Genomic DNA, 21,985 nt, shown 5'->3' on the forward strand with positions numbered 1-21,985 from the left:
AACCACTTCTCTGGTGGTGACGGTGGCAGGGGCTCGTTTGTGGAGTCACACTTTGGATTCTGCCACCTGAGGCCCTTGCCGTAGTCTGCTTCATGGGTGGTCCAAGTCTGGGAATGATGCAAATGTGATCCAGGAATGGGCATTTTGCATAAGGTGTCCCATGAGCTACGAAGAGCTCTGTGCTCATTCTCACCCTGCCTGGGCAAAGGGTGGAAGGAAGGGAGAGTGTGATGGGCTTCCGTCAGCCGTACTAAATCCCACACCTGACTCCACTGGAAGCCAACTCAGGAGTTTCTTTGCTTTGCTCTCTCTCTGCTCAGCTCAAGCAGACAACATCCCTGGCAATGTGACCTGGGAGCCAGCGGGGAAAAACCGAGTCCTCCTCAAGTGGGAGGAGCCGAAGAACCCCAACGGGCTCATCCTCAAGTACGAAATCAAGTACAGCCGGGAGAGTGAGGTGAGGAAGGGGCTGGAGGCCTAGTGGTGGCAGCAGGGCTAAGCGCTGGAACATTTATTAGCAGCAGGAGACTGAAGGTTTGGAGATTCAGGACAGGCAGGAGGGAGGAATTTGCTGCCTCACAAGGTAGTGATGGCGACCGACTTAAAAGAGGGATTAGACATGCTAATGAAGGATAAGGCTCTCTAATGTTACTAGTAGTCATGATGGACCAGAGGCAGCGTGCTCAGCAACACCAGCACAGGAAATTCTCAGTAGGGATAGGGCTGCGCCTGCTCCTGTCCTGCCTGTGCCCCCCCCCCTGGCGGCATCTGGTTGGCGACTGTGAGAAGGAGCGGCATGCTGGACTAGGTGGTCCCCCTTTGGCCTGATCCAGTAGCAGTAGCATCCTGGCTCTGGTTAACTAGACCCTGCCACTTGCAACCACTGCATCCTGCCCCCCCCCAGCAGCCACAAGTCTAGGGTTTCAAACTTCCCCACCTCCAGGTCTACTGTAAAGAGGGATCCACAGGCCCCTGAGGCACCACTCACGCCTGTCTCCTCCTTGGCTTCCTTCTTCCTCTTGTGCAGAAAGTCACCTCAGTTGTCTGCGTCTCTCGCCACCGCTACACTCGGAACGGGGGCTACCTCCTCGACCTCCTCCAGCCTGGAAATTACTCTGCCAAGGTCCGGGCCACTTCACTGTCAGGGAACGGCTCGTGGACCGGACTGATCAAGTTTTACATCCTGGGGCCGGGTAGGTGGTAGAGGCTGTGCATAGGCAAGGCAAGCAGAAGAGAGAAGGAAGAGAATGGTTTGACTTTGACTAAGCAAGCCTGGCAGTTCAGGGAGGTTCATCTGGTGACACAATGGAGAAACCCTGTGATGATGCAGGGTGGGGGCGGGAGGCAGGGCAAGCACAGACGCCTGGAACAGCTTGGGCCTTTGTATCTCTGGGTTAACATCTCATGAAAATGTGGCCCCAGATGCTGGCAGCTGGGATGTTCTGGGGAACTCCAGAAAAAAGAGCATGCAGGCAGCGAGTTTTCCTTTTGGCCACTTTCAGAGCAACCTTGGGGGCTAATGGAGAAAGAGATCCCTTCGAGGCAGAGAGGAGAAGCACACAGCTGCTTGGGTGAATAAAAACAGGGGAGGGGAACCTGCTGCTGTTCCTGGGCTCCAGCCCCAGGAGACAGCAGGACCAGCTGCCTGAAAACCTGGTAGGAGCTGTAGTCCAGTCACACAGCCCTCACCCCCTTCCGTAAATAGATGGTGGCTTTGTGGGCCTTGGTGACAAAAGGAGAATATTCAGCCCCAAAAGTGAGCATCACCCAGGGCTTATCACCTCAAGACAACCTAGCCTGGCACTCTACCCAGAAACTACAACTAATCCAGAATGCGGCAGCTAGACTGGTTACTGGGAGCAGCCGCTGAGACCATATAACACCGGTCCCGAAAGACCTACATTGGCTCCCAGTACGTTTCCAAGCACAATTCAAAGTGTTGGCGCTGACCTTGAAAGCCCCACACGGCTTTGGTCCAGTAGACCTAAAGGAGCATCTCCACCCCCTATCGTTCAGCCCGGACACTGAGGTCCAGCTCCGAAGGCCTTCTGGCAGTTCCCTCCCTGTGAGAAGTGAGATTACAGGGAACCAGGCAGAGGGCTTTCTTGGTAATGGCTCCCACCCTGTGGAACACCCTCCCATCAGATGTTAAGGAAATAAACAATTATCCGACTTTTAGAAGACATCTGAAGGCATCCCTGTTTAGGGAAGTTTTAAATGTTTGATCTTTTATCACATTATTATTATTATTATTATTATTATTATTATTATTATTATTATTATTATTATTTTGGGAGCTTCTCAGAGTGGCTGGGGAAATCCAGCCAGATGAGCAGGGTATAAATAAAAACACATGCTAGATCCAGGGATTAGAGTAGTCTGGCACCCACAAACTCACAACAATACATACATAATTTTATTTGTATGCTGCCTTTCCATAGTTCAAACCATGCTCGAGGTGGCTTACAACATGAAAAAATACAGCATTACAGAAGTAATCACCAACAATAAATAAAACATCAAAAATACACAGCCAAATTGGACAATTTCCACATAAATCATAATAAAATCTAAAATAAAGATTTAAAAAATCAGTAACAACCCCCCTTAACACCCCCCTCCCAAAACAATATACCCCAGTCCAAGTGTCTAGAGATTAATAGATAGAAAAGGGAGCAAATGCTTTATGTCTCAAGTAATCAAGGCTGCCTTTGTGCAGAAAGTGATGTAGGTCTCCCTCCCCTTGGGAGCACAGAAGGGAGGATGTTTATGGGGACAATATTTCTATTCCTCGGGACCCAGGTGGCACTGTGGTTAAACCACTGAGCCTAGGGCTTGCTGATCAGAAGGTCGGCGGTTCGAATCCCTGTGACGAGGTGAGCTCCCGTTGCTTGGTCCCAGCTCCTGCCAACCTAGCAGTTCGAAAGCACGTCAAAGTGCAAGTAGATAAATAGGAACCGCTACAGCGGGAAGGTAAATGGCGTTTCCATGTGCTGCTCTGGTTTGCCAGAAGCGGCTTTGTCATGCTGGCCACATGACCTGGAAGCTATACGCCGGCTCCCTCGGCCAATAATGCGAGATGAGCGCGCAACCCCAGAGTCGGTCACGACTGGACCTAATGGTCAGGGGTCCCTTTACCTTTACCTTTATTTCTATTCCTCAGAGGCTTAGCATGTCCCCTTTAATTGGGGAGCCCAAATGATGGCCAGCAGTTGTACCACAATGCTGTGGGTCATTTAGTGCGTGAATTTAGAATCCTTTTTATCACATGGTGCCAAATGTTAGGAAAGCAGACAAAATATTGCCTGAGCAGCCATTGCAGTGGTGGAGACTGTGAGTTGTGTACATGTAATTTCTAAGAGCCTGAAATGGCCCAGGATCCCCGCTTAGAATATTAAAAACACACAAATAAACCCAGTTGGGGCTTGTTGTTTGATCAATGTTAAATAGTTATGTAATAATTAAATATTTCTTTCTCTGCCCCCCCCCAACTTACTTCCATTAACCCCCTTACAAGTAGAGGAAGAGGAGCCCGGAAACTTCTATGTGCTCTTGACGCTGATGCCCATTGTCTTGATGGTGGGGATCACTTGCCTGGCCGTCTTTGTTTTCTTATACAACAAGAAAAGGTAATATGGAATCGGCAGGACACTGGTGCTGTTAGAGGTGCCCCCCCCCCAACATGGGGTGGAGAATCTGTGGCCCTCCAGATGTTATGGGTCTCCAGCTCCCAAGAGCTGATGGTCAGTGTGTGTTCCTTCCAGAACATTCTCTGGGGAAGGGTCAGCTCACACTTTCTACCGGCAGAGAAATGTTGATTTAACTTGGCATGGACCACGTCAGCAATGATGTTGAACCAAAATCCCACAGGGAGGGTCCTAAGGGGGAGGGGAACTCACCGCCACTGTGGTCCCTGCCATGCAAAGGACCTGCCATGCAAAGCCCTTTTTCTCTCCCTCCCAGAAGCACAGAGGGATACCCCAGTGGCACACTGTATGCCTCAGTCAACCCTGAATACTTCAGCACCTCAAACAGTGAGTACGGCTCACCTTTCAAAGTCGCAAGGCACCCCGAGGCAGAGGCGGGCACGGCGCCATTATCACAGGGGCACCCTCTGTCTGAGAGGGCACAGGTGGAGATTTCTATGGAACTGATGGATGATGCCTTAAGCCTACCCTGTCCCTAGCCGGGGGCTATCCACATTTTGCTGGACTCCTGGCTTGCATCCTCATACCTGACCGTGCTGGGACTGATGGGAGTTTTGGTCCAGATCTTTTAGAGGGCACCAGGTTGGGGAAGGCTGGCGTGGGCTCCTCGCAGCAGCTGTGCCTATGCTCAGTGTTGCAGCGGGGCTTGTGCAGGAGGACTCTCCACCTGATTCTACTCTTGGCCTTGCCCCTCCGCCACCCTCCAGGCCCCCCAGCCTTGCCTTGGGGGGGGGCGTATGTGTGGGCCCCACACTGAGCGCTCTGTGCTTTTCCTTCGGTGCCTCTCTTTTGCTAGTGTACGTCCCAGATGAGTGGGAGGTGGCGCGGGAGAAGATAACGGTGCTGCGGGAGCTGGGCCAGGGCTCATTTGGGATGGTCTACGAAGGGCTTGCCCAGGACATCGAACAGGAGGGAGAGAAGACCAGAGTGGCCCTGAAGACGGTCAATGAGTTGGCTACCACGCGGGAGCGCATCGAGTTCCTGAATGAGGCCTCGGTCATGAAAGCCTTCAGGTGCCACCACGTGGTAAGTGGGCCGGCCCTCCCGTTGGACAGCTGAGTTTCGGTGTCAGGAAAAGCAGCATATGGTACCAGTGCTGTTTTTGTTGTGCTTTGTTCTCCCAGGGGGAGACACTCATCGGACATTCTGCCTCGGGTGCCAAAATAGCTTGATCAGCCTCAGGGATTATGCAACTTGATCTGTGGGTTGGTGGGCATTGTCTGCTGCAAAATACTTCAGGGCAGCCCTCCCTGGATTCCCAGAGAGGAACAGGCTAGATTTCAGCTTCCATGTGGTTAAATGACAAGGGGTGGTGAGACGTGTGCCAAAGTTGGTGTTTGGATGACCAATTGCAGCAATGCAAAGAGGGAGCGCCATTGCCCCCGTCTTGCTCTGCTAGAGGGTCGGAGGTGATCTGCCAGGTTCTCATCCTGCCCCATTCAACTCTGCAGTGTGGGAATGCTAATCCTGGCCTACTCTGTGGAGGTGGCATTAGGGTTACTGGACCCCCCTCCTGCCTGTGGGTTGAGGACTTTGAGAGCGTCCTCTACATGCCAGCTGGCCTTTTTTTATCTCTGCTGGCTCTCAGGTCCGTCTTCTTGGCGTAGTCTCCCAGGGCCAACCTGCCTTGGTCATCATGGAGCTGATGACGAGGGGGGACCTGAAAAGCTACCTCCGTTCCCTCAGGCCGGAAGCTGAGGTGAGTGACTTGCAGAGCCTCCCCCAGGCTTTCCTCCAGGGCTCAAGTAAAGCAGCCTGCTTGGGTGGAGAAGCAGTTGCACCTGTTTGCAGCAGAGCAAAATGTTGCCAATCCAGTCCAAAGCCAGAGGGTGGGGATTGCCCACATTACGCTATGGGGAGCTGGGTTTTCATTAGTGCTGAAGTTCCATAGCCCAGGGCACTGAGGGAGTTCATAAACACTTTTCTCATCTCGGAGGGTGGCGACCAGTCAGGGGTCTCCTTGCCTGCCAGCTTTTGCCAGCTTTGATAGTAGCTGGGAGACAAAACCAAAGTATGGAGACAGACTGAGCGCATGGCATTCTCCTGGAGTGGCTGAGGAAATTTCCCCAGAGAAGAAATCCTGTTGGTCTCTTTCCCCCTGCCCTGGGACAGGCTATTTTGTGGTTCTTTCTCTCTAGAATAACCCTGGCCTGCCTCCCCCATCGCTGAGGGACATGATCCAGATGGCTGGCGAGATCGCGGATGGCATGGCCTACCTGAATGCCAAGAAGTTTGTCCACCGGGATCTTGCTGCCCGCAACTGCATGGTGTCAGAGGACTTCACTGTGAAGATTGGGGGTGAGGTCAGGTTGGGGTTCAGGGGTGTTATCATTGTCATTCTCTATGAGTAGAGGTGGTAGTGGTTGAGGCAAGGATGCCCAGGAGGGTAGCAGCCTGTTTGCTGCAGCAACGATCCCCTCCCCCATTTCTGGTGGCACTGGCCTCCCTGGATCAGACCTCCTGCCACACACTAGATCCGTGGCCACGAGGGCTCCCTGCAGCTCAGACTGCAGCTCCTCTGGCTGCCAGGTGGTTGCATGTCTCCCTCCCTGCCAAATTCTCTTCATCTTGGTTCCCCGCAAAAGATTTCGGCATGACCAGGGACATCTATGAGACGGACTATTACCGCAAAGGGGGGAAAGGTCTGCTGCCTGTCCGCTGGATGTCCCCGGAAGCCCTGAAGGATGGCCTCTTCAACACACACTCGGACATCTGGTGGGTGTTTGGGAGAGGAAGGGGCAGGCTTGCTCGCTCCAACCCACACTGTCCTCCAGAGCAGCAGGGGTGGGGGTGGCAGATTTCCAGTCCCAGGGAGTTCTAGCACATCTTTGTCACCACTATATAAACCCTTCCATGGCATTTTCACTCAAGGATAATCTGGGACTGGAAGCAGGAACTTTCAAGGACAGTGTGTGACAGAGGCTGAGGGTGGCAGGTGTGGCTCCTGCTCATGGCGCTCTCTAGCTAGCAACGTCTTGTTTGCTTGTCTGAGCAACAGGGAGAGCTGGTCTTTGTGGGGCAGAGGCGGAGGCCCTGCACTTGAGCAGCATCTTGAGTTGGACCCTCGTGTGTGGGGCCTGTCTTCCCCTTCCCACCGTAAACCTTGCAAAGAGCAGCTGTGCACAATGGCTGTCCTGGGCGCCTCTCCTCAGCTGTGCCCTGTGGCAAGAGGCCAGGAGGAAGAGACTGACTGTTCTGTTGCAGGTCCTTTGGGGTGGTGCTGTGGGAAATCGCGACGCTGGCTGAGCAGCCCTACCAGGGCATGTCCAATGAGCAGGTCCTGCACTTCGTGATGGATAACGGGGTCCTGGAGAAGCCAGAGAACTGTCCACAGAAGCTGTAAGCGCCCCACCAGTGCCTGTCTGTGTCAGTCCATCCAGGTGGCACCTGGGCTGTGCAAAGGCAGATGGGCCTCCCTCCCCCTTCCCTCACCTCCTACCGGTATATCCAGGCAGGGTTGCTGCTGGCAGTCCTTGGGCTGTACATGGCCTGTGGGGGCCTCCCCATCTGGGCAGCAGTGCCCCCCTCCCTGCCTGCCCCCACAGCAAGGCGGCTTGAAACAAATCTCCTCTTGGGAGCCAGCAGCAGGCTGATGTCAAGGCTGCCTTGGGGAGCTTTTGGGGTGGGGATGGTGCAGTAGTGGAGGGGAGAGTGACCCCCTGCTCTTCTATCTCTCCGCCCCCCTCCTGCCCTTGTGGATCTTCCAGCCATGAGCTGATGACCTGGTGCTGGCAGCAGAACCCCCGCCTCCGCCCCACCTTCGCCCAGATCCTGGAGAGCATCAAGGAGGACATGAGCGCCGCCTTCCGCACCCACTCCTTCTTCTACAGCCTGGAGAACAAATGCTGCAGCTCCTGGGAGGCTTCAGACACAGAGACGGAGCATCTACTTCTGAGGGGGGAGGAGGAGGAAGCAGCACCTGAGCTGGCCCCACCCCAGGGTGCCGCCATCCCCAACGGCAGCCCGCTCCGCGCTCTGGGCCTTGGCAGGGACCCCTTGCAGAGCCAGCCTACAGACTGCTGCCAACCCAATGGGAAGGTGGGCCTCTGAAGAAGGGCGCCATCATGGGGCCCACCTCACAGGAGACCCCCGTTGCCCTCTTTGGGACCTGCTGAAAAGCCAGGATGCTTCTGGGCTGCCTACTATGGCGGCTGGAGCAGAGAAAGGACCCCTTCCAGGAGGAGAACCACCTAGTGACACTCCCCTCAGGGTGACAGGGTGGAGTCTCTTTTTAGGAGCAGATGACTTTGCTGGGCGCTCATTTTCTTCCCGAGGGCCTTGGCCTGTTCTGTCATTTCTCCCTTCAGCCACTTTGGGCATGGGGGGTGCTGTGGGCAGCCTCCTCCCTGCCCCCCCCATCACTGTGGGCTGTGGCTTCGTGGGGAGCATTTGCAGTCCTTCAGCTGGGGGTGAACTGGCTCTCCTCAGAGGGACTGCGCATGCAGCGGCCCAGGAAACAGAGACATACTTACGCTCCCTGAAGTGGATCGCTGTGGCAGCCTTGCCCAGGGATTTCATGCTCCTTTGTGGGACTGGTGCACAAGTGAACTCCTGGGCCATGGGGCTAAAACGTGCAGCCAGTGCCTGTGAAGGAAGTTGAAGGCCAAATGGACTGGCTTTGGGAAGGTCGAAGGATGGCCAGACTTTTCCACAGCCTATTCCTGCCTCTGGGCGTGTGTTGGGGATGAGGGGCCACAAATGTGTTCATCCCCACAGCCACTCCAGAGGAGGTTACGTTCTTTCCTTTGTATCTCACCTCTCTTCCAGAATGGCAACCAGACTGGCAGACTTTTTTAAAAATAAATAAATAAAAGAGTAACTAACTGCCTTGAGAGAGGCTTCCTGGGGGGTCTCCCATCCAGTGTGGCCTTACTTTGCAAAGTCCCAGATTCTGGCCCTGAAGCCGGGGCCTCCTCCCCACTGCACTTTCCCAGCTGTTGCAAGGATCTCTTCAGACCAAGTGGCCACTTCAGTCCTAACACCTGCTCCTTGTTGCATAGGAAATTCTGCCGTTTCACTGGCTTCCCCAGATGTGGACTAGAAGCACTGGGAGGTCAGTATTTTGCTGAAGCTAAGCGGGTCCAAGTGAGGTCACTCCCTGGATGGGGGGATCCTCTCTCCCTGCAACCATTTGTGCTGCTTTGGATTCCGTGCTGGAAGAAAAGTCGGGTATAAACGTAAAGGCCCCATCTCTGGAGCTGGCTGTGGGTGGGCGGGCTGCATGAGCTGCTCTCCCTCTCCCCCATTACTGCAAAGGTGCTCTCATTATTGCTGGATGTGAACAGCTGCTTCCATAAAGTGAAGTGCAAGCCCTTGAACTCTGAATAAACCAGTTTGTTTTCCTGTAGAGGTGTCCAGGTGAGCCCGATGGGCGCCTCTTTTATTGGTACAAACCAGCATTGCGAGAGACAGCTCTGCTAAAACTTGCTTCCAGCGTGAAGAACTGAAACCAACCTCCCTCCCATATGAATTAAGTTTCTAATGGGACTAGGTGGTTTTATAATTAGCCCAACTGCAGCGGTGTGTGTTAAGACGGTGTTGCTGTGGTGAGAGGCTTTATTCCTCTGCATCAGCTGCTGGCTCCATGAAGATTTCCCCCTCTCACGGACACACGCAAAAACATGTGTGTGATATAAGTGCATCTGCTCCAGCTCTGGGTGTCCCCGCTGTGCTCATGTGGCGCCTTCATAAAGGAATGTGGGCTTTTGACTGGAAAAGGTGCCCTGTTTCCCTGGTGCATTGATCTTTGAAGTCTTTTCAAGAGTTTCTGACAGTGCAAAACTTGGCTTACAGAGAGTATGTCACCCCTTTGCACATGGATTAACAGATTCCTGCAAGGAAGTCAGGCTTATGAGTCCTGCTGGCTCATCCTCAGTGAAGCCCTTTCCTGTTGCAAAATATGCAACACTGAAACTGCTTGGACCTTCCAGGAGACAGTTTTGGGAAGGCAAATTGCAAGCTGTGGTTGGGGAAAGGGATTCTTGAAACAAAGGGTAGTCCTTGCTGCACCTCGTAATCCAGAGCGACTGACAGTGCAAACACGCAGGAGGCCCCAAGGTGGTGGCTGCTATACCTTCTGAGATGGAAAAGTACAAAATGCAGAGAGCCGGGGGGGGGGGGGAGAATTCCTTTGTACATAGGAGTTCACTGAGATGAAGAACTTTCTGATGGCAAGAGCTGTTTGACAGTGGAACGGACTCCCTCAGAAAGTGGTGGGCTCTCAGTCCTTGGAGGTTTTTACGCGAAGGGTGGATGGCCACCTGTCAGGAATGCTCTAGTTGAGATTCTTGCATTGCATGGGGGTTGGACTAGATGACCCTTGGTCCCTTCCAACTCTATAGTTCTATGATTCTAATGAAAGGTGATCTCTGTACATGGTGCAACCCCCTGTTGGCCTATAAGGTGCTTTCTCCCTGCCCCACTTTACTTTCTTTCATCAGACTGAAGTGGCTAGTCTCTGTAAAAGTTGGGGAGGTGGGGAAGAGACAGAGAGATCTGCTCCCACCCGAGAAGCTCTGGAAATGAGCCAAGCAGCCCAACCACCCCAAGACGTCCCCTTGATGCTGTGCACCTGCTGGCGGCTGCCGTGGGAAATGTTCACCACTATTCAAAACGCCAGCCCAGGAGACTGGCAAAGTGGTTCCTCCAGTGGCCCTGGGGCCCAGATCCGCCACGTCCTGCCCCCATGGCAGCTGCAAGGAAGCCTGGTGCCTGGAGGGATGAAGGTCCTGCTGCTGCTGAGCTGGTTGGAACTCAGTCCTTCCCTGAGAAGGCAGGGGGGCAGCGGGCTCTGGCCCTCCTCACCGGTCCTGCCTGCGGAGGGGGGGTGATGGCGGGTAGTGCCTGACTGGGGGCACGTCGTAGTGGGCAGGGATGTGGCTGTTCTTGGGGGAGTCGTAGTGGTTGGGGGGAATGGCAGAGGTGGCGTGTGAAGAGAAGCCTCCTGCGCCAGCCGAGCAGCTGCCTGGAATGGGAAGGAAGAGGAAGAAGCAGGTCAGTGTTTCCATGGGACACAGAGGAGGGCACAAATTGAGGGCACAGGGAACCCTCCATTGCAAAAATGGAAATGTTGAGGAACGGAGGAAGCTGCCATCTGCTGAATCAGACCAACAGCCCGTCTCAGGTTTATCTACACTGACTGGCAGCCGCAGCTCTCCGGAAGTCCAGGCAGGGAGTCCCTCTCTGCCCAGTCTGGAAGTGGCAGGCACTGAGCTGCATCCCTTGCCACCAAACAGGAAGGGAAATGTGAGCCATAAAACAGCCCCTCCAATACCTCCTGCCTCCTTTTCCTCCTCCTCCTCCTCCTCCAGGCTCTGGGCAGCCTCCTCAAAAAGGCCAATCTCGGCGTAAGACATCTCGCGCTTGACGGGCGACTTCATCTCCATGTAGCTTCCCTCCAAGGGCTTCCCCGTGAGGATGGGCAGGTCCTTGATGGTGGCATAGGGGTTCTCGCTGCTCAGGGAACTGTCGCTCCGTTGGTACAAGGTCTCTTCCTTGGCATAGCCTGGAAGGGGAGGAGGGTTGAAGGGTCAGGGAGGGGCTTGGAGCAGTATCATGGGCCTCCTGCAATGGCAGCCGCAGACCCCACCCTGGACTTGGTGGCACCAGGCCTGCCCTGGCCCCTCATTGCTGGCCACAGGCAGAAGTGAGGCCAGAAAGGGACCACCAGAACGATCCAGGGGTTGGAGCGAGCCCCCTATGAGGGAACATTGCAACATCTGGGGCTTTTCAGTTTAGAGAAAGGAGGAGGAGGAGAAGTGATTGGAGTTTATAAAATGATGCATGGTGTGGCGAAGTGGGCAGAGAAAAGTTTTTCTCTCTCATAACACCAGAACCTTTGGACGTCCCAAGGAAGCTGATTTTTGGAGGATTCAGGACAGATAAAAGAGTTTCTTCATGCAGGGCATAGTTAAACAGTGGAACTCCCTCCCACAGGAGGAGGTGAGGACCACCAACCTGGATGGAGGAAAAGACAAATTCGTGGAGGAGGAGAGGGCTATCAATGGCTACTTGCCAGGATGGCTATGCTCTGCCCTCCACAGGCAGGCAATGCTGTCTTACCTTTGCTGTAATACCTTCCAAGTCCATTAGTGTAGCTGTAGCTGCGGTCCATCTGGGGGCCTCCTGCAGAAAAGGAAACAGAGTCCAGGAGGGGGAGGGATTCTGTTGGGTGAAGCTCACTGGGACTGAGCCCAGAACCTATCAGTGGGGTTCAGACCCGGCATAGCACATGTGAAGCAGCAATAAGACCAGGTGGGGTGGAGGAGAGGACACCCTGACTAGCTGGTGTTGGAAACAGACTCATGTGAAGGCTCGCAGCGACACCTGCTGCCATTTGGGGTCCATCAAATTGCTGAAGGCGGTTCTGGAACATACGGTATCTTGCTCCCCCATTTCCAGGGAGGCCTCCAGGTTTGCAGGAAAGACAAAAACCCTTAGGGAGGAATGTGTGCTGGGGTGCCTGCCCTATGGGGAAGGCTCTCTACAGGAGCAGCAAACTGACTAGGAGGGGGACGGGGACATGCGTAGGGTGCTCTGAGAAAAAGTGGCCGTGCTCCTGAGTGACAGGCACAGATGGGTCTCTGCCTCAGCCCAGGGCTCGTGGAGGAGGAGTGGGGAGATGCCACAGCCTTACCTGGCTCTGCTGGAGTGGCCCTGTGGTGCTTCCAGTCAGCGGGCAGCGTGGCATTGCAGTCGGCCCCACACACTCCTGGCCAGTCTCGCTCTAGGCTCTTTGTATTGCTGATCAGCTAAGGAGGGGGGAAGAAAACAGGCAGTCACCCTGGTGCCCAGCTGCATTGGACCCTAACTTAAACAAAGTTTTTCTCCAACAATTAAGATTCTTTATCCAAGACATCTGTGAAGGCTAGGGGTGGAATGGGCAAGGGCCTGGCAGATGAAATTCCTGCCTTGGAATTTCAGCACTTGGCTTCAGCACTTCTGTTTAAGCACTTGGCTTCTGCGCTCCAGGCACATCTCCCTGTTTAAAACCCACCTCGGAAAGTGTCTGTCTTTATTTCTGACCACAGCCAAGTGGGGCTCAGCAACATGGAACCGTCCAATGCCAGCTGCGGTTTGCAAGCAACCAAATTTGTACCCTGCAGAAGCCACACTCTGCACCACAACTGGCTCCCTCCAGGGGTGCAAATCAGAAGAAGCCAAACATTACAGCTACTTGGGTTTTGGTTTCCACACAGGTGCCCAGACTGGTGAGTGGACTTTTTGCGCAGCAAAAAAGGAGGAAACTGACGCCCGCCACCACTTTGGAAGTTCTCCCTCCTGCAGCAGAGCCCAATCCCTGTGCACCTCTCAGAAATGGGAGAGGAAATGTCCTTTTATACATGCTTTTCTTTATTTTCAAACTCTAAAAGCGCACATATGACAACACACAATAAACTTCCTGGCAATTTTGTACCATAATCCTATGCTGTAAATGACAGTAGACCCACAACTTAACGTGTGATTTACTTACGAAATGGCAGCTTTGTGTGAGTGGTCCAGGAATAAATGAATGAATGCAAAGTGGGGAGAGAGCAGTTGGAAAAGGGCTGCCTGAGATCTCACCAAGGCCCACATCCCTTCCAGGGGTCTTCCTGCCTTTGTGCGATTTTGCCTTTGTGTACAAACCCCCAGAATGTAGCCCCCAGGTAAGTTGTGGGCCTACTGCATAATGAATGGCCAAACGCCCTCGCCAGGTGAAAGGCCCAAGGCCAGCCCCCCAGTGGTGCTGGAGCTGCACTTTCCGGAGAGATCCTTACCTTGCTGGAGCCAGGCTGCTCAGGGGGGCTGGGGCAGGGGAGGCTGGGGCAGCAGGGTGACAGGGTGTGGTAGCTGGGGTTGGAGTAGTAGTGGGTGCAGCTGGGAGGGACGTCTAGGCAGAAAGGCAGAAGGAGACAGGTCAGTACAAAAGCCCCCCATTTCTCTGGAAATTCACCGCCCTCACCATTCTCCCCCCCCCAGCCCAATTTCATAGATATTGTAGAGTTGAATCACAGAATAGCAGAGTTGGAAGGGATCCCAAGTGTCATCTAGTCCAACCCCCTACAAAACTATAGGATGGCCATCCTGGCAGGTGACTGCCCAACCTCTGCTTAAAAACCTCCAAGGAAGGAGACCCCTTCACCTTCCAAGGGAGTCCGTTCCACTGTAGAACAGCTCTTACTGTCAGAAAGTCTTGCTTTGTGAGGGTGGCGTGAAGAGAGCCAGGCGGTGCATTCCTCACCTGGCACGGCGTACTCTGAGGCATCCATCCTCGCTGTGTAGGCCACAGCCATGTGGCGATGCTCCTTGTCCTTCTGCCAGTGCCGGTAGCAGAGGAAGGCCACAAGTACGCCCACCAGCAGGAGAGCCAGGCTGACGATGCCCATCACAGCCCCCAGGGAGGGGTTGCTGGCAGGAATGGCAGGAACCATGGTCAGGGGGGGCGGGTCGAGTGTCCCTGCACAGGGAGGCAGGAGAGTTGCACCTTCTTGCCAGAAATGGGGACCCCCATCTCTTGAAGAGGGTGGACAAGCCAAGAGTACTTTTTCCGACCTGACCAGCTTGCTTTGCTCCCCCCTCCAAGAGCTGCTCTCCTCCTGAGTTCAGAGGGGACCACTGACCCTCCACTGGCAGAAACTGGCAGACAGGAGGAGATCTTCTCACCTCCCCACCTGAGCAGAGCCATTTTGGTCTCTCCGCACCTGTGTCTGCTCACACAAAGTCTATTGTGGTGGATGCCCAAGGGGCACTTTGACCTTCCACCACCACCCTCCTCCTCCTCCTCCTCCTCCTCCCATAGAGGTTCAGCATTGGAAGGAATCTCCAGGGCTCATCCAGTCCAAACCTCCCACCCTGTAATGCAGGAATCACCGCTGAAGCATTCTCCTTCTCCTCGCAGTTGGGAGCCCCTTTCACCCCATGGGAGTGGAGAGAGGGAAGTGGCGGCCTCCTCGTACTTACGGGTCTCACAGTGGACTCCAGTGTAGCCAGAGGGGCACAGGCACCTCCCAGAGTCCGGCTCGCAGGGGGCCTCCCACCAACACTGGCACTGCTGGGTGCAGCTGGCACCAAAGAGCCCTGCAGGGCAGCCTGTGGAGAAAGCAGAGCAGGCACGGAGGCGGCGGATGGGTCACCCGTCATTTGAAATGTAGGCAGAGCCCAGCCCACACAGGACAGGTGGGTACTCCTCCTCCACAGCCAAGTGGCACAGGCACCCTCCCTTGGGGCACAGCAGCCAGCAAGAGGGTTGTGCCCAGGACTGGCCGTGTGCCAAAGTTTCTCCCCTTTCTCTCCGCATTGTCCCCTTCCAACAAGTGGATAACTCACGTTCGGAGCAGTCACTGCCCGTCCAGCCAAGAGGGCAATCGCACAAACCGTCCACTGGGTGGCAGATGGAGTGGTTGGCACACTTGCAGGGCACAGAGCATTTCTTGCCATAACGCCCTGGCTGACAGGCTGTGGGGGGGGGTTGTGGGGGGGGGGGAGAGGGAGCTCAGTGCCAGAGCAGCAGAATTCTTGGGCTTCCTACCGCCTGTCCCCGTGGGGAGGGCAGTCTGCCCAGGCAGCCAGGACCACCTTGGGCATTGGGCTCCACAGGCCCACTGAAACTCAGCCCCTCTGACAACCCCCTCCCCTGCCACTGGGGTCGCTCTCTTGGTAAGCTGGCTAGCTTACTTACGGCGTTGGCAGGTGGCACCCCGGAAGCCCGGGGGGCAGTCACAGCTCCCATCCTTGGGGGAGCAGGTGGCCCCATTCTTGCAGAGACATAGCTGGCTGCAATTGCGCCCCCACAGGCCGTCTGCACACTCCTGGCTGCAACTGGGGCCTGGGGGAGAAAGGACAAGGTGAAAAGGTGCTGAAAGCCTCAATCTCAACAGGAAGTGATCTGACCATGACAAGGGACTGATGTCAACACCCCCCACTTTCAGATCACCCTGAAAGAAGGAAGGGTTGCTTTAGTAGGCCTGCTTTGCCCTTAGGCAACTCACAAGTGGCTGGAACCCCAGCCTTGCCTGACAACCCCTAACCCTCTCCAGCCCAGGACCCACGGCAGGTAGGAGATTTATAGAGCCCCGCTCACCTGTCCACCCAGGTAGGCAGTGGCACTGCCCCAGAACAGGATCACAGCGTTCTGCGTTCTGGCAGGAGCACCTGCTGCTGCAGCCGAGGCCGTAGAAGCCTTCCTGGGGGAAGGAGGTAGAGAGAGGGGGGCTTGCTCAGCCATGCAGTGGACAGGAAGGCACAAGAGAAACCTCCCCACCAGTGGTTCTATACCTCTTCGCCGGCCACCCCTGGATGTGGAAAGGAGGGACTGTCCCACCACCATCCCCTACACAACTCTGGCAGGTCCCTGCTCCCCCACCCCTGTCAGGCAAGACGTCTCATGCACAGGAGGCATAGCCCTCTGCCAGCTGCTCAGATGCCAAGGCAGGCGGCCACCCCCAGCTCTGCAGCGAGACAGGTCAGAAAGCAGCCCTTTGGGAAGCTCTGTTCCCATCAGGCGGATCCCAGATGACCCCGATTGGGCACACAAGGAGCTGGCAGCCTCAGCTTTGGCAACAGTCAGGGGCAATTGCCCACCCCACTACAATCCATTTGCCGGAAGCAGGGCGATGCCCAGCTCCCATACCCCAAGTTGAGCCATGTAAAGAAGGGAGGGGGAAACTGCCCACATGGTGCGGTGGGGGGACCTAGAAAAGGAAGTGGAGAGAGCCACAGCAGCCCCTCAAAGGAATCTGTATATATATTGGTGGCAGCTTAACCCTGCTCCTCCCCCCCCCTTCCCCAAGAGCCACCTACCGGGCAGGGCTCCTCACACTGGCGGCCATGCCAGCCTGCTGCGCATGCGCATGCCCCACTGACCGGGCTGCAGGAAGCTCTGTTGGCGCAGCGGCAGGTCCTGTTGCAAGCAGAGCCCCAGGTGCCTGCGGGGCAGGGGAGGGAGCAGTTTGCACCTTGCCAACCTGGGGAGGCAAAATTGGCAGAAAACAAGGTGCCCAAGGCAGGAAGGGGGAGAGAGGGAGAACAGAGGTACACACAGAAATGGACCTTGGAAGCCAAAGTCGAGCTTGGATTTTCTACCCCCTCCTTATGCTTTGCACCAGCAGAACATGCCCAGCCTGGCCAAGGGAAATAACTCCGGATGACCTCAAGGGATCCCTAAAGGTGGGTTCCCATAATCTGCTGCCTCCCCACTCCCATCTCCCCACAACCTTTCCTACCTTCCTTGCAGACACAGGTCCCGTCAATGGGAGAGCAGGCGAGGGCGTTGTGGCAGGTGCAAGGCAGGGAGCAGTTGACCCCAAAGGTCTCAGGAGGGCAGTGCATGGAGCAGTGGGCACCCTGAGGGCACAAGATGGGCGTGAAGGGAAGGAGGGGACTGCAGCTTGGGGAGGGGCAATCCCCCTAATGCACCCCTTTCCTTTCTGATGTTACCTGAATTTATGGAAAGGTTGGGGGGTTGCCCCTCCAGCAGACATCATACTCCCCGACTACCAAACTCAACACAATTACAGGTACCGGTAGGTAGTTGTGTTGGTCTGACGTAGTCAAAATTTAAAAATCCCTTCTGGTAGCACCTTAGCGACCAACTAAGTTTGTCATTGGTATAAGCTTTTGTGTGCATCCACACTTCTTCAGATACAGAAATCACTTCTGCAATTGTTGTTTAGTCGTTTAGTCGTGTCCGACTCTTTGTGACCCCATGGACCATAGCACACCAGGCACTCCTGTCTTCCACTGCCTCCCACAGTGTCACAGTGGCCGGAGTGGACTACTTCAGAGTAACGACGCTACGCAGCTCTGCATTTTATTCTTTTATTGGTGCTGCGTATTTACAGTGCTCAAGTCATTGCTATTTACACGGAGTGATGTGGTCAGTCGGTTTCAGAACCTCCTAATGGCTTTTGGCGCGTCTTTCTCCAACACAAAAGCTTTGGCAGACCCATCCTCTTTCCCCTCCTCTTTCTGCGTAATTCCGGAGTTGGGGGGATGGGTCTCCCGCCCTTATTCGCCCCTTCCTGTCCCACCTGGGACCCTGGCTCCTCTACCTTGCCTGAGCCTCGGACACGACTTCCTGCTTCCCCACTGGAATCGGAACTCTCTCTGCTTCCCCCTGTGCTCGGGGATTGGCTTGAACTTAGGAGGGGAGGGACTTCGCGATATCCCCTGTCCCTCACATCCACCCCCCTCCCAAGCTCTCCTTCACCCCTCCCCAGGTCCCCCCCAGGTGTCGGTGACGACTGGAAGCCTAAGAACTCAGTGCTTTCCGAGCCCGTTGGTGTGAACACCTCCCCCCAGTCCTGCAAGCCCCCCCCTTCCGCCTGGGAGGACGGGAATCCCAAAAAGTCTGTGGCGTCAGAGCTGGTGGGGGTAAAAATGTTCTGCCAATCTGCTCCTTCCTCTGACTGGGTGGATCTCGGTGACACCCATACCTCATCCTCTGGTTCCTCAAACTCCGCTTCCCAGCGCTATGGTGAACTGCTCTCCCGTGCTTCCTCCCCCTCCCCCTCCCTTTCCATGTGCCAGGGCTTGGGTCTATGGGGAAAAAGGGCGTGAAATTCTTCTACCAGGAATTCCTCCTGTATCTGAGTGGCTGGGACCCATTCATTCTGGGACGGTGGAGCATCCTCCCATGCCATGAGGTACTCCAGGCCCCCCACCCCCCACCTTGAATCCAGGATGGCTGTGGCCTCATTGAGTTGCTCCCTGCCTTCCCTCTCCCCCCCTCCCTCAGGGGTTTGTTCGCTGTCTCGGAGCCTGCTGCTTTCCCTGTACGGCGACAGCAGCGATCTATGAAACACTGGGTGCACCCTCATGTCCTCTGGCAGTGCCAGCCTGTATGCCACCGGGTTGACCTGTTGCGTGACCGTGAAGGGGCCCAACCTTCTGGGCGCCAGCTTTTTGCATCGCCCTCTGATGGGAAGGCCCTCCGAGGACAACCAAACTTTGTTTTTTTTTTTAACATAATTTTTATTGGTTTTTACAAATTACAAAAGATGGTACATACATAAACACCTTTTCCACCTTCTTCCCACCCCCCTCCATGGGTCCTCCCCTGCCACAGAAGTATCCCACGCAGGTGATCAGTCAGAAGTGGTCCATTTTATGATTGGGTTTCTGTCCTCCTCCCCCTCCCCTGCCCCCCAAGCCCCCCCCTGCCACCAGGGAGCTCCAGTGAACCAGGGCAGTACGCAGGAGTTCATCCATCCAACCATCTATTGTCATACCAAAAAAAAAAAGAAAATACAAAAAGAGAAAAAGAGAAAAAAGAGAAGAGGAAAAAAAAAGACAAAAAGGAAAAAAGACAAAAAAAAAATTCATCATAATTGTTAAATTCATAATTGTTAAACCATATTTTGTGGGCTTCCCCACCCTCCCACCCTTCCCCGGTTTTCCTCCCTTATTTATCATCTTCAACAGTTTCATAGTTCATATTTTATAACATACACCTTTATATCTTATACCACTTTTAAACTATTATCATTTTCGCCTATTGTCCAATCACTGAGAAATCAAACTCCCATTTTTTCTTCCCGTGCCTAATTTTTACCCCTCTATAGGCCTCCATATTTTCACCTTTTTCCAGAATCAATTCACTTTTTAAACCTATAACTATTCCCAAACTAACCTTACTCCCCCCGAGTACCTGCTCCACCCCTCCAATCCAGCAAGTTCCATAGTCAGCAGTCCAGTTATAGTCCTATTAACCCATCCTTACAATCACCACTTCACTTTCCCTTCACCCCACCCCCTGTTTGCAGTCTTTTGCCATCCAGGCCTCCATATCAGACCCCTGAGCTTCTTCTCTTCTCTGCTTAATTTTTCCTTCTTCCCTGTGGTCATTCTGGAGTTCCAGTAAATCCAGTCGTGCCCCCCTCGAAGGGGAGGCACTCCATCCAACTTTTTGTAGAGTAAAATCATCATTTTTTTCGTGATGGGCTTCATTTTGTGTTAAATCATCACAGTCGTCATCATTGTCATTCTCACATTCATCTTCTTCAGTTTCAAAAGCTTCATCTTCTAGGAAATCATATTCTGTCATCACAATCTGGAATTGTTGCTGTAACACTAGCCGTTGTGTCTCCTCTTGACATAGTTCTATTCTTGTTTCCCACATTAAGGTCAAAACAGTCCGCTGAAACTCAGGCGGGTACCTTTTTGTTGACATAGTTCAGTCCTGTCAAGGTCAAAACTTGTCACATGGGGTGGAATATGATCGCAGTCTATTTTCTCGACTCCATTTTAACAAGCTGGCTGCATTCTTAAAAATAAAGTTCGAACTCACATTTCAAAAGCATATAAACCAAAAAAAAATTCCCAAAAAGTCCAGAGATAAAGATAGAAATAAAATTTAACTATAAATCCTGGTCAGCTCACTGGGTTTTCTGGGCTGCCGGCTCCCGAGAAAAAGAAAGGTCTTTCTTAGTCTTAACTTCATTCTGCAGGGCAATCACAACAGTCTCTCTCCCCTTTTACCCTGCATTTAGGGGAGATTCTCTTTGATGCCTTTGAGGAATCCTTTTAAGTTAAAATCTTCTGTTTACGGCTTCGGGTTTCTGTTTACTGTCTCTTATGTTACCGTGGGGGGGGGGTGGCTTCCTCTTTTCCCCTCTCTCCCAGGTCCAAATTGTTGCCTTAATTTACATTCCAAAGAATCCAAATTACTCACAGTCTATTCATTTGCTGAATGTTCTTTGAAGAATTGGCCACCTCCACTTCCCAGACTCGCAGCTTCGCACTCTCAGAGCAGCAATGTCAGCCTGTCCGCCGCGGTTCACCTCCTCGCTCTCGGGGGCTTAAACAAAGCCGATCCGGGGAGGAGAGAGCCCGCTTTTGGCGCCGCCAGGCAAAATCTGTCCCCAAAAAGCACGATTTGGGGCTTTTAAGGAGGTTTCGTTTCGCTGGAACGATTCCCTCCACCTCTGAAGCGCCGAGGTCCGCTCCGCTGTGCGGACCCCCGTCTGAGCAAGATGGCGTGGTCAACCGGAAGCCAGGACAACCAAACTTTGTCCCCCACCCTAATGACCTCCCCCGGTCGCCTGTGGCGATCTGCCCCCCTCTTGTACGCTTCCTTGGCTCTCTCCAAGTGTTCTCTGAGCTGCTGGTGCACCGTCTCCAGTTCCTCTGCCCAATCCTCAGCCTGTGGGCCCTCCTCCTCCTCCTCCCCCTCCCTCTCAGGGAAAGATCTGAGGTCACGCCCGTAATTGGCCTTAAAGGGCGACACCCCTGTGGAGACGTGCACCGCATTGTTGTAGGCAAATTCTGCCAGTGGCAGGCGATCCACCCAGTCCGTTTGCCTCTGGCTGACGTAGCATCTCAGGTACTGCTGCAGAATGGCGTTGACCCTCTCCGCCTGTCCATTGGTCTGCGGGTGTCTAGCCGTCGACAAGCTGACCTCCACCTGCAGGAGGTTCATGAGCCGCCGCCAGAACCTGGAAACAAATTGGCGGCCACGATCCGAAATAACCCTTAAGGGTAATCCATGCAGTCTGAATACGTGATCCACAAACAGTTTGGCTGTCTCTTCTGCCGAGACCGCCCTGGCACACGGTATAAAGTGGCACATTTTGGACATGAGGTCCACCACCACCAACACTGCGGTCTTGCCCCTGGAAGAAGGCAGATCTGTGATGAAGTCCATGGACACCACTTCCCACGGCCTGTGTGGCGTGGCTAAGGGCTCCAGCAATCCCGGTGGTGCTGCTCTGACCACCTTTGCCCGCTGGCAGGTGTCACAGCCCCGTACATAGTCTCGAACATCTTCCCGCACCCCTGGCCACCAGAAGTGTCTCATGACTAGGTGAGTGGTTTTGTCCCTCCCAAAATGACCCGCCGTTGGGTTGTCGTGCATCTGCTTGAGGACCGTACGTCTAAGCTGGGTGGTGGGCAGGTACAGTGCACCCTTGTAGAAAAGCAGCCCCCTGCGTTCTGCAAAGTCTTTTGCCTGCTCCCCCCCCCTCTCAGTTCTCTGAAGATGCGGTTGGCAAATTCATCCGCTGCCGTCAGTGCTGTGAGTTCTGCCTCGCTCACCACTGCTGCTCCGCAGGACCATGCTGACGGGGGGAAAATGTGCCTGGGTGCCGGTGGCGCCTCCTCCTCCATGTACTCTGGCTTGCGGGAGAGGGCATCCGCCCTGACATTCTGCTCTCCCGGGATGTAGTGTATGGAGAAGTTGAAGTTCGAGAAGAACTCTGCCCACCGTATCTGCCGCTGGTTGAGCACCCTGGCAGTTCTCCAGAACTCCAGGTTCTTGTGGTCTGTGCACACCTGGATGGGGTGCTTGGCGCCCACCAGGA

At 54.3% G+C, this 21,985-nt stretch overlaps 2 protein-coding genes across 4 annotated transcripts in view; one reads left to right on the forward strand and one right to left on the reverse strand.

Annotated features, from left to right (window-relative positions):
* The window catches only part of INSRR (insulin receptor related receptor), a 35,351-nt gene extending 26,297 nt beyond the window's left edge, over positions 1 to 9,054 (forward strand). Inside the window, exons 13-22 of one of the 3 annotated variants that reach the window (XR_015947459.1) lie at positions 321 to 457; positions 1,028 to 1,193; positions 3,518 to 3,629; positions 3,964 to 4,034; positions 4,504 to 4,733; positions 5,296 to 5,406; positions 5,846 to 6,010; positions 6,293 to 6,422; positions 6,912 to 7,046; positions 7,415 to 9,054. Coding sequence is in view for 2 of the 3 variants with exons in the window: in XM_035137260.3 (XP_034993151.1) it covers positions 321 to 457; positions 1,028 to 1,193; positions 3,518 to 3,629; positions 3,964 to 4,034; positions 4,504 to 4,733; positions 5,296 to 5,406; positions 5,846 to 6,005; positions 6,293 to 6,422; positions 6,912 to 7,046; positions 7,415 to 7,757 (1,595 nt within the window). In the remaining variant the exon portion in view is untranslated. The remainder of the gene's footprint in view (positions 1 to 320; positions 458 to 1,027; positions 1,194 to 3,517; positions 3,630 to 3,963; positions 4,035 to 4,503; positions 4,734 to 5,295; positions 5,407 to 5,845; positions 6,011 to 6,292; positions 6,423 to 6,911; positions 7,047 to 7,414) is intronic. The other 2 variants (XM_035137260.3, XM_060269767.2) reach the window with 2 other exon arrangements.
* PEAR1 (platelet endothelial aggregation receptor 1) overlaps positions 9,041 to 21,985 on the reverse strand; it is a 46,180-nt gene continuing 33,235 nt past the window's right edge. Inside the window, exons 11-22 of the mRNA XM_088659629.1 lie at positions 16,910 to 17,030; positions 16,488 to 16,651; positions 15,769 to 15,871; positions 15,367 to 15,513; positions 15,015 to 15,143; positions 14,649 to 14,777; positions 13,930 to 14,145; positions 13,466 to 13,578; positions 12,343 to 12,457; positions 11,769 to 11,831; positions 10,981 to 11,211; positions 9,041 to 10,671 (exon numbers count right to left, since the gene is read on the reverse strand). Coding sequence (XP_088515755.1) covers positions 10,508 to 10,671; positions 10,981 to 11,211; positions 11,769 to 11,831; positions 12,343 to 12,457; positions 13,466 to 13,578; positions 13,930 to 14,145; positions 14,649 to 14,777; positions 15,015 to 15,143; positions 15,367 to 15,513; positions 15,769 to 15,871; positions 16,488 to 16,651; positions 16,910 to 17,030 — 1,695 coding nt within the window. The 3' untranslated portion in view covers positions 9,041 to 10,507. The remainder of the gene's footprint in view (positions 10,672 to 10,980; positions 11,212 to 11,768; positions 11,832 to 12,342; positions 12,458 to 13,465; positions 13,579 to 13,929; positions 14,146 to 14,648; positions 14,778 to 15,014; positions 15,144 to 15,366; positions 15,514 to 15,768; positions 15,872 to 16,487; positions 16,652 to 16,909; positions 17,031 to 21,985) is intronic.

This window comes from Zootoca vivipara, chromosome 16 (assembly GCF_965207765.1).
Source record: "Zootoca vivipara chromosome 16, rZooViv2.hap1.1, whole genome shotgun sequence".
Taxonomy (NCBI): Eukaryota; Metazoa; Chordata; class Lepidosauria; order Squamata; family Lacertidae; genus Zootoca; species Zootoca vivipara.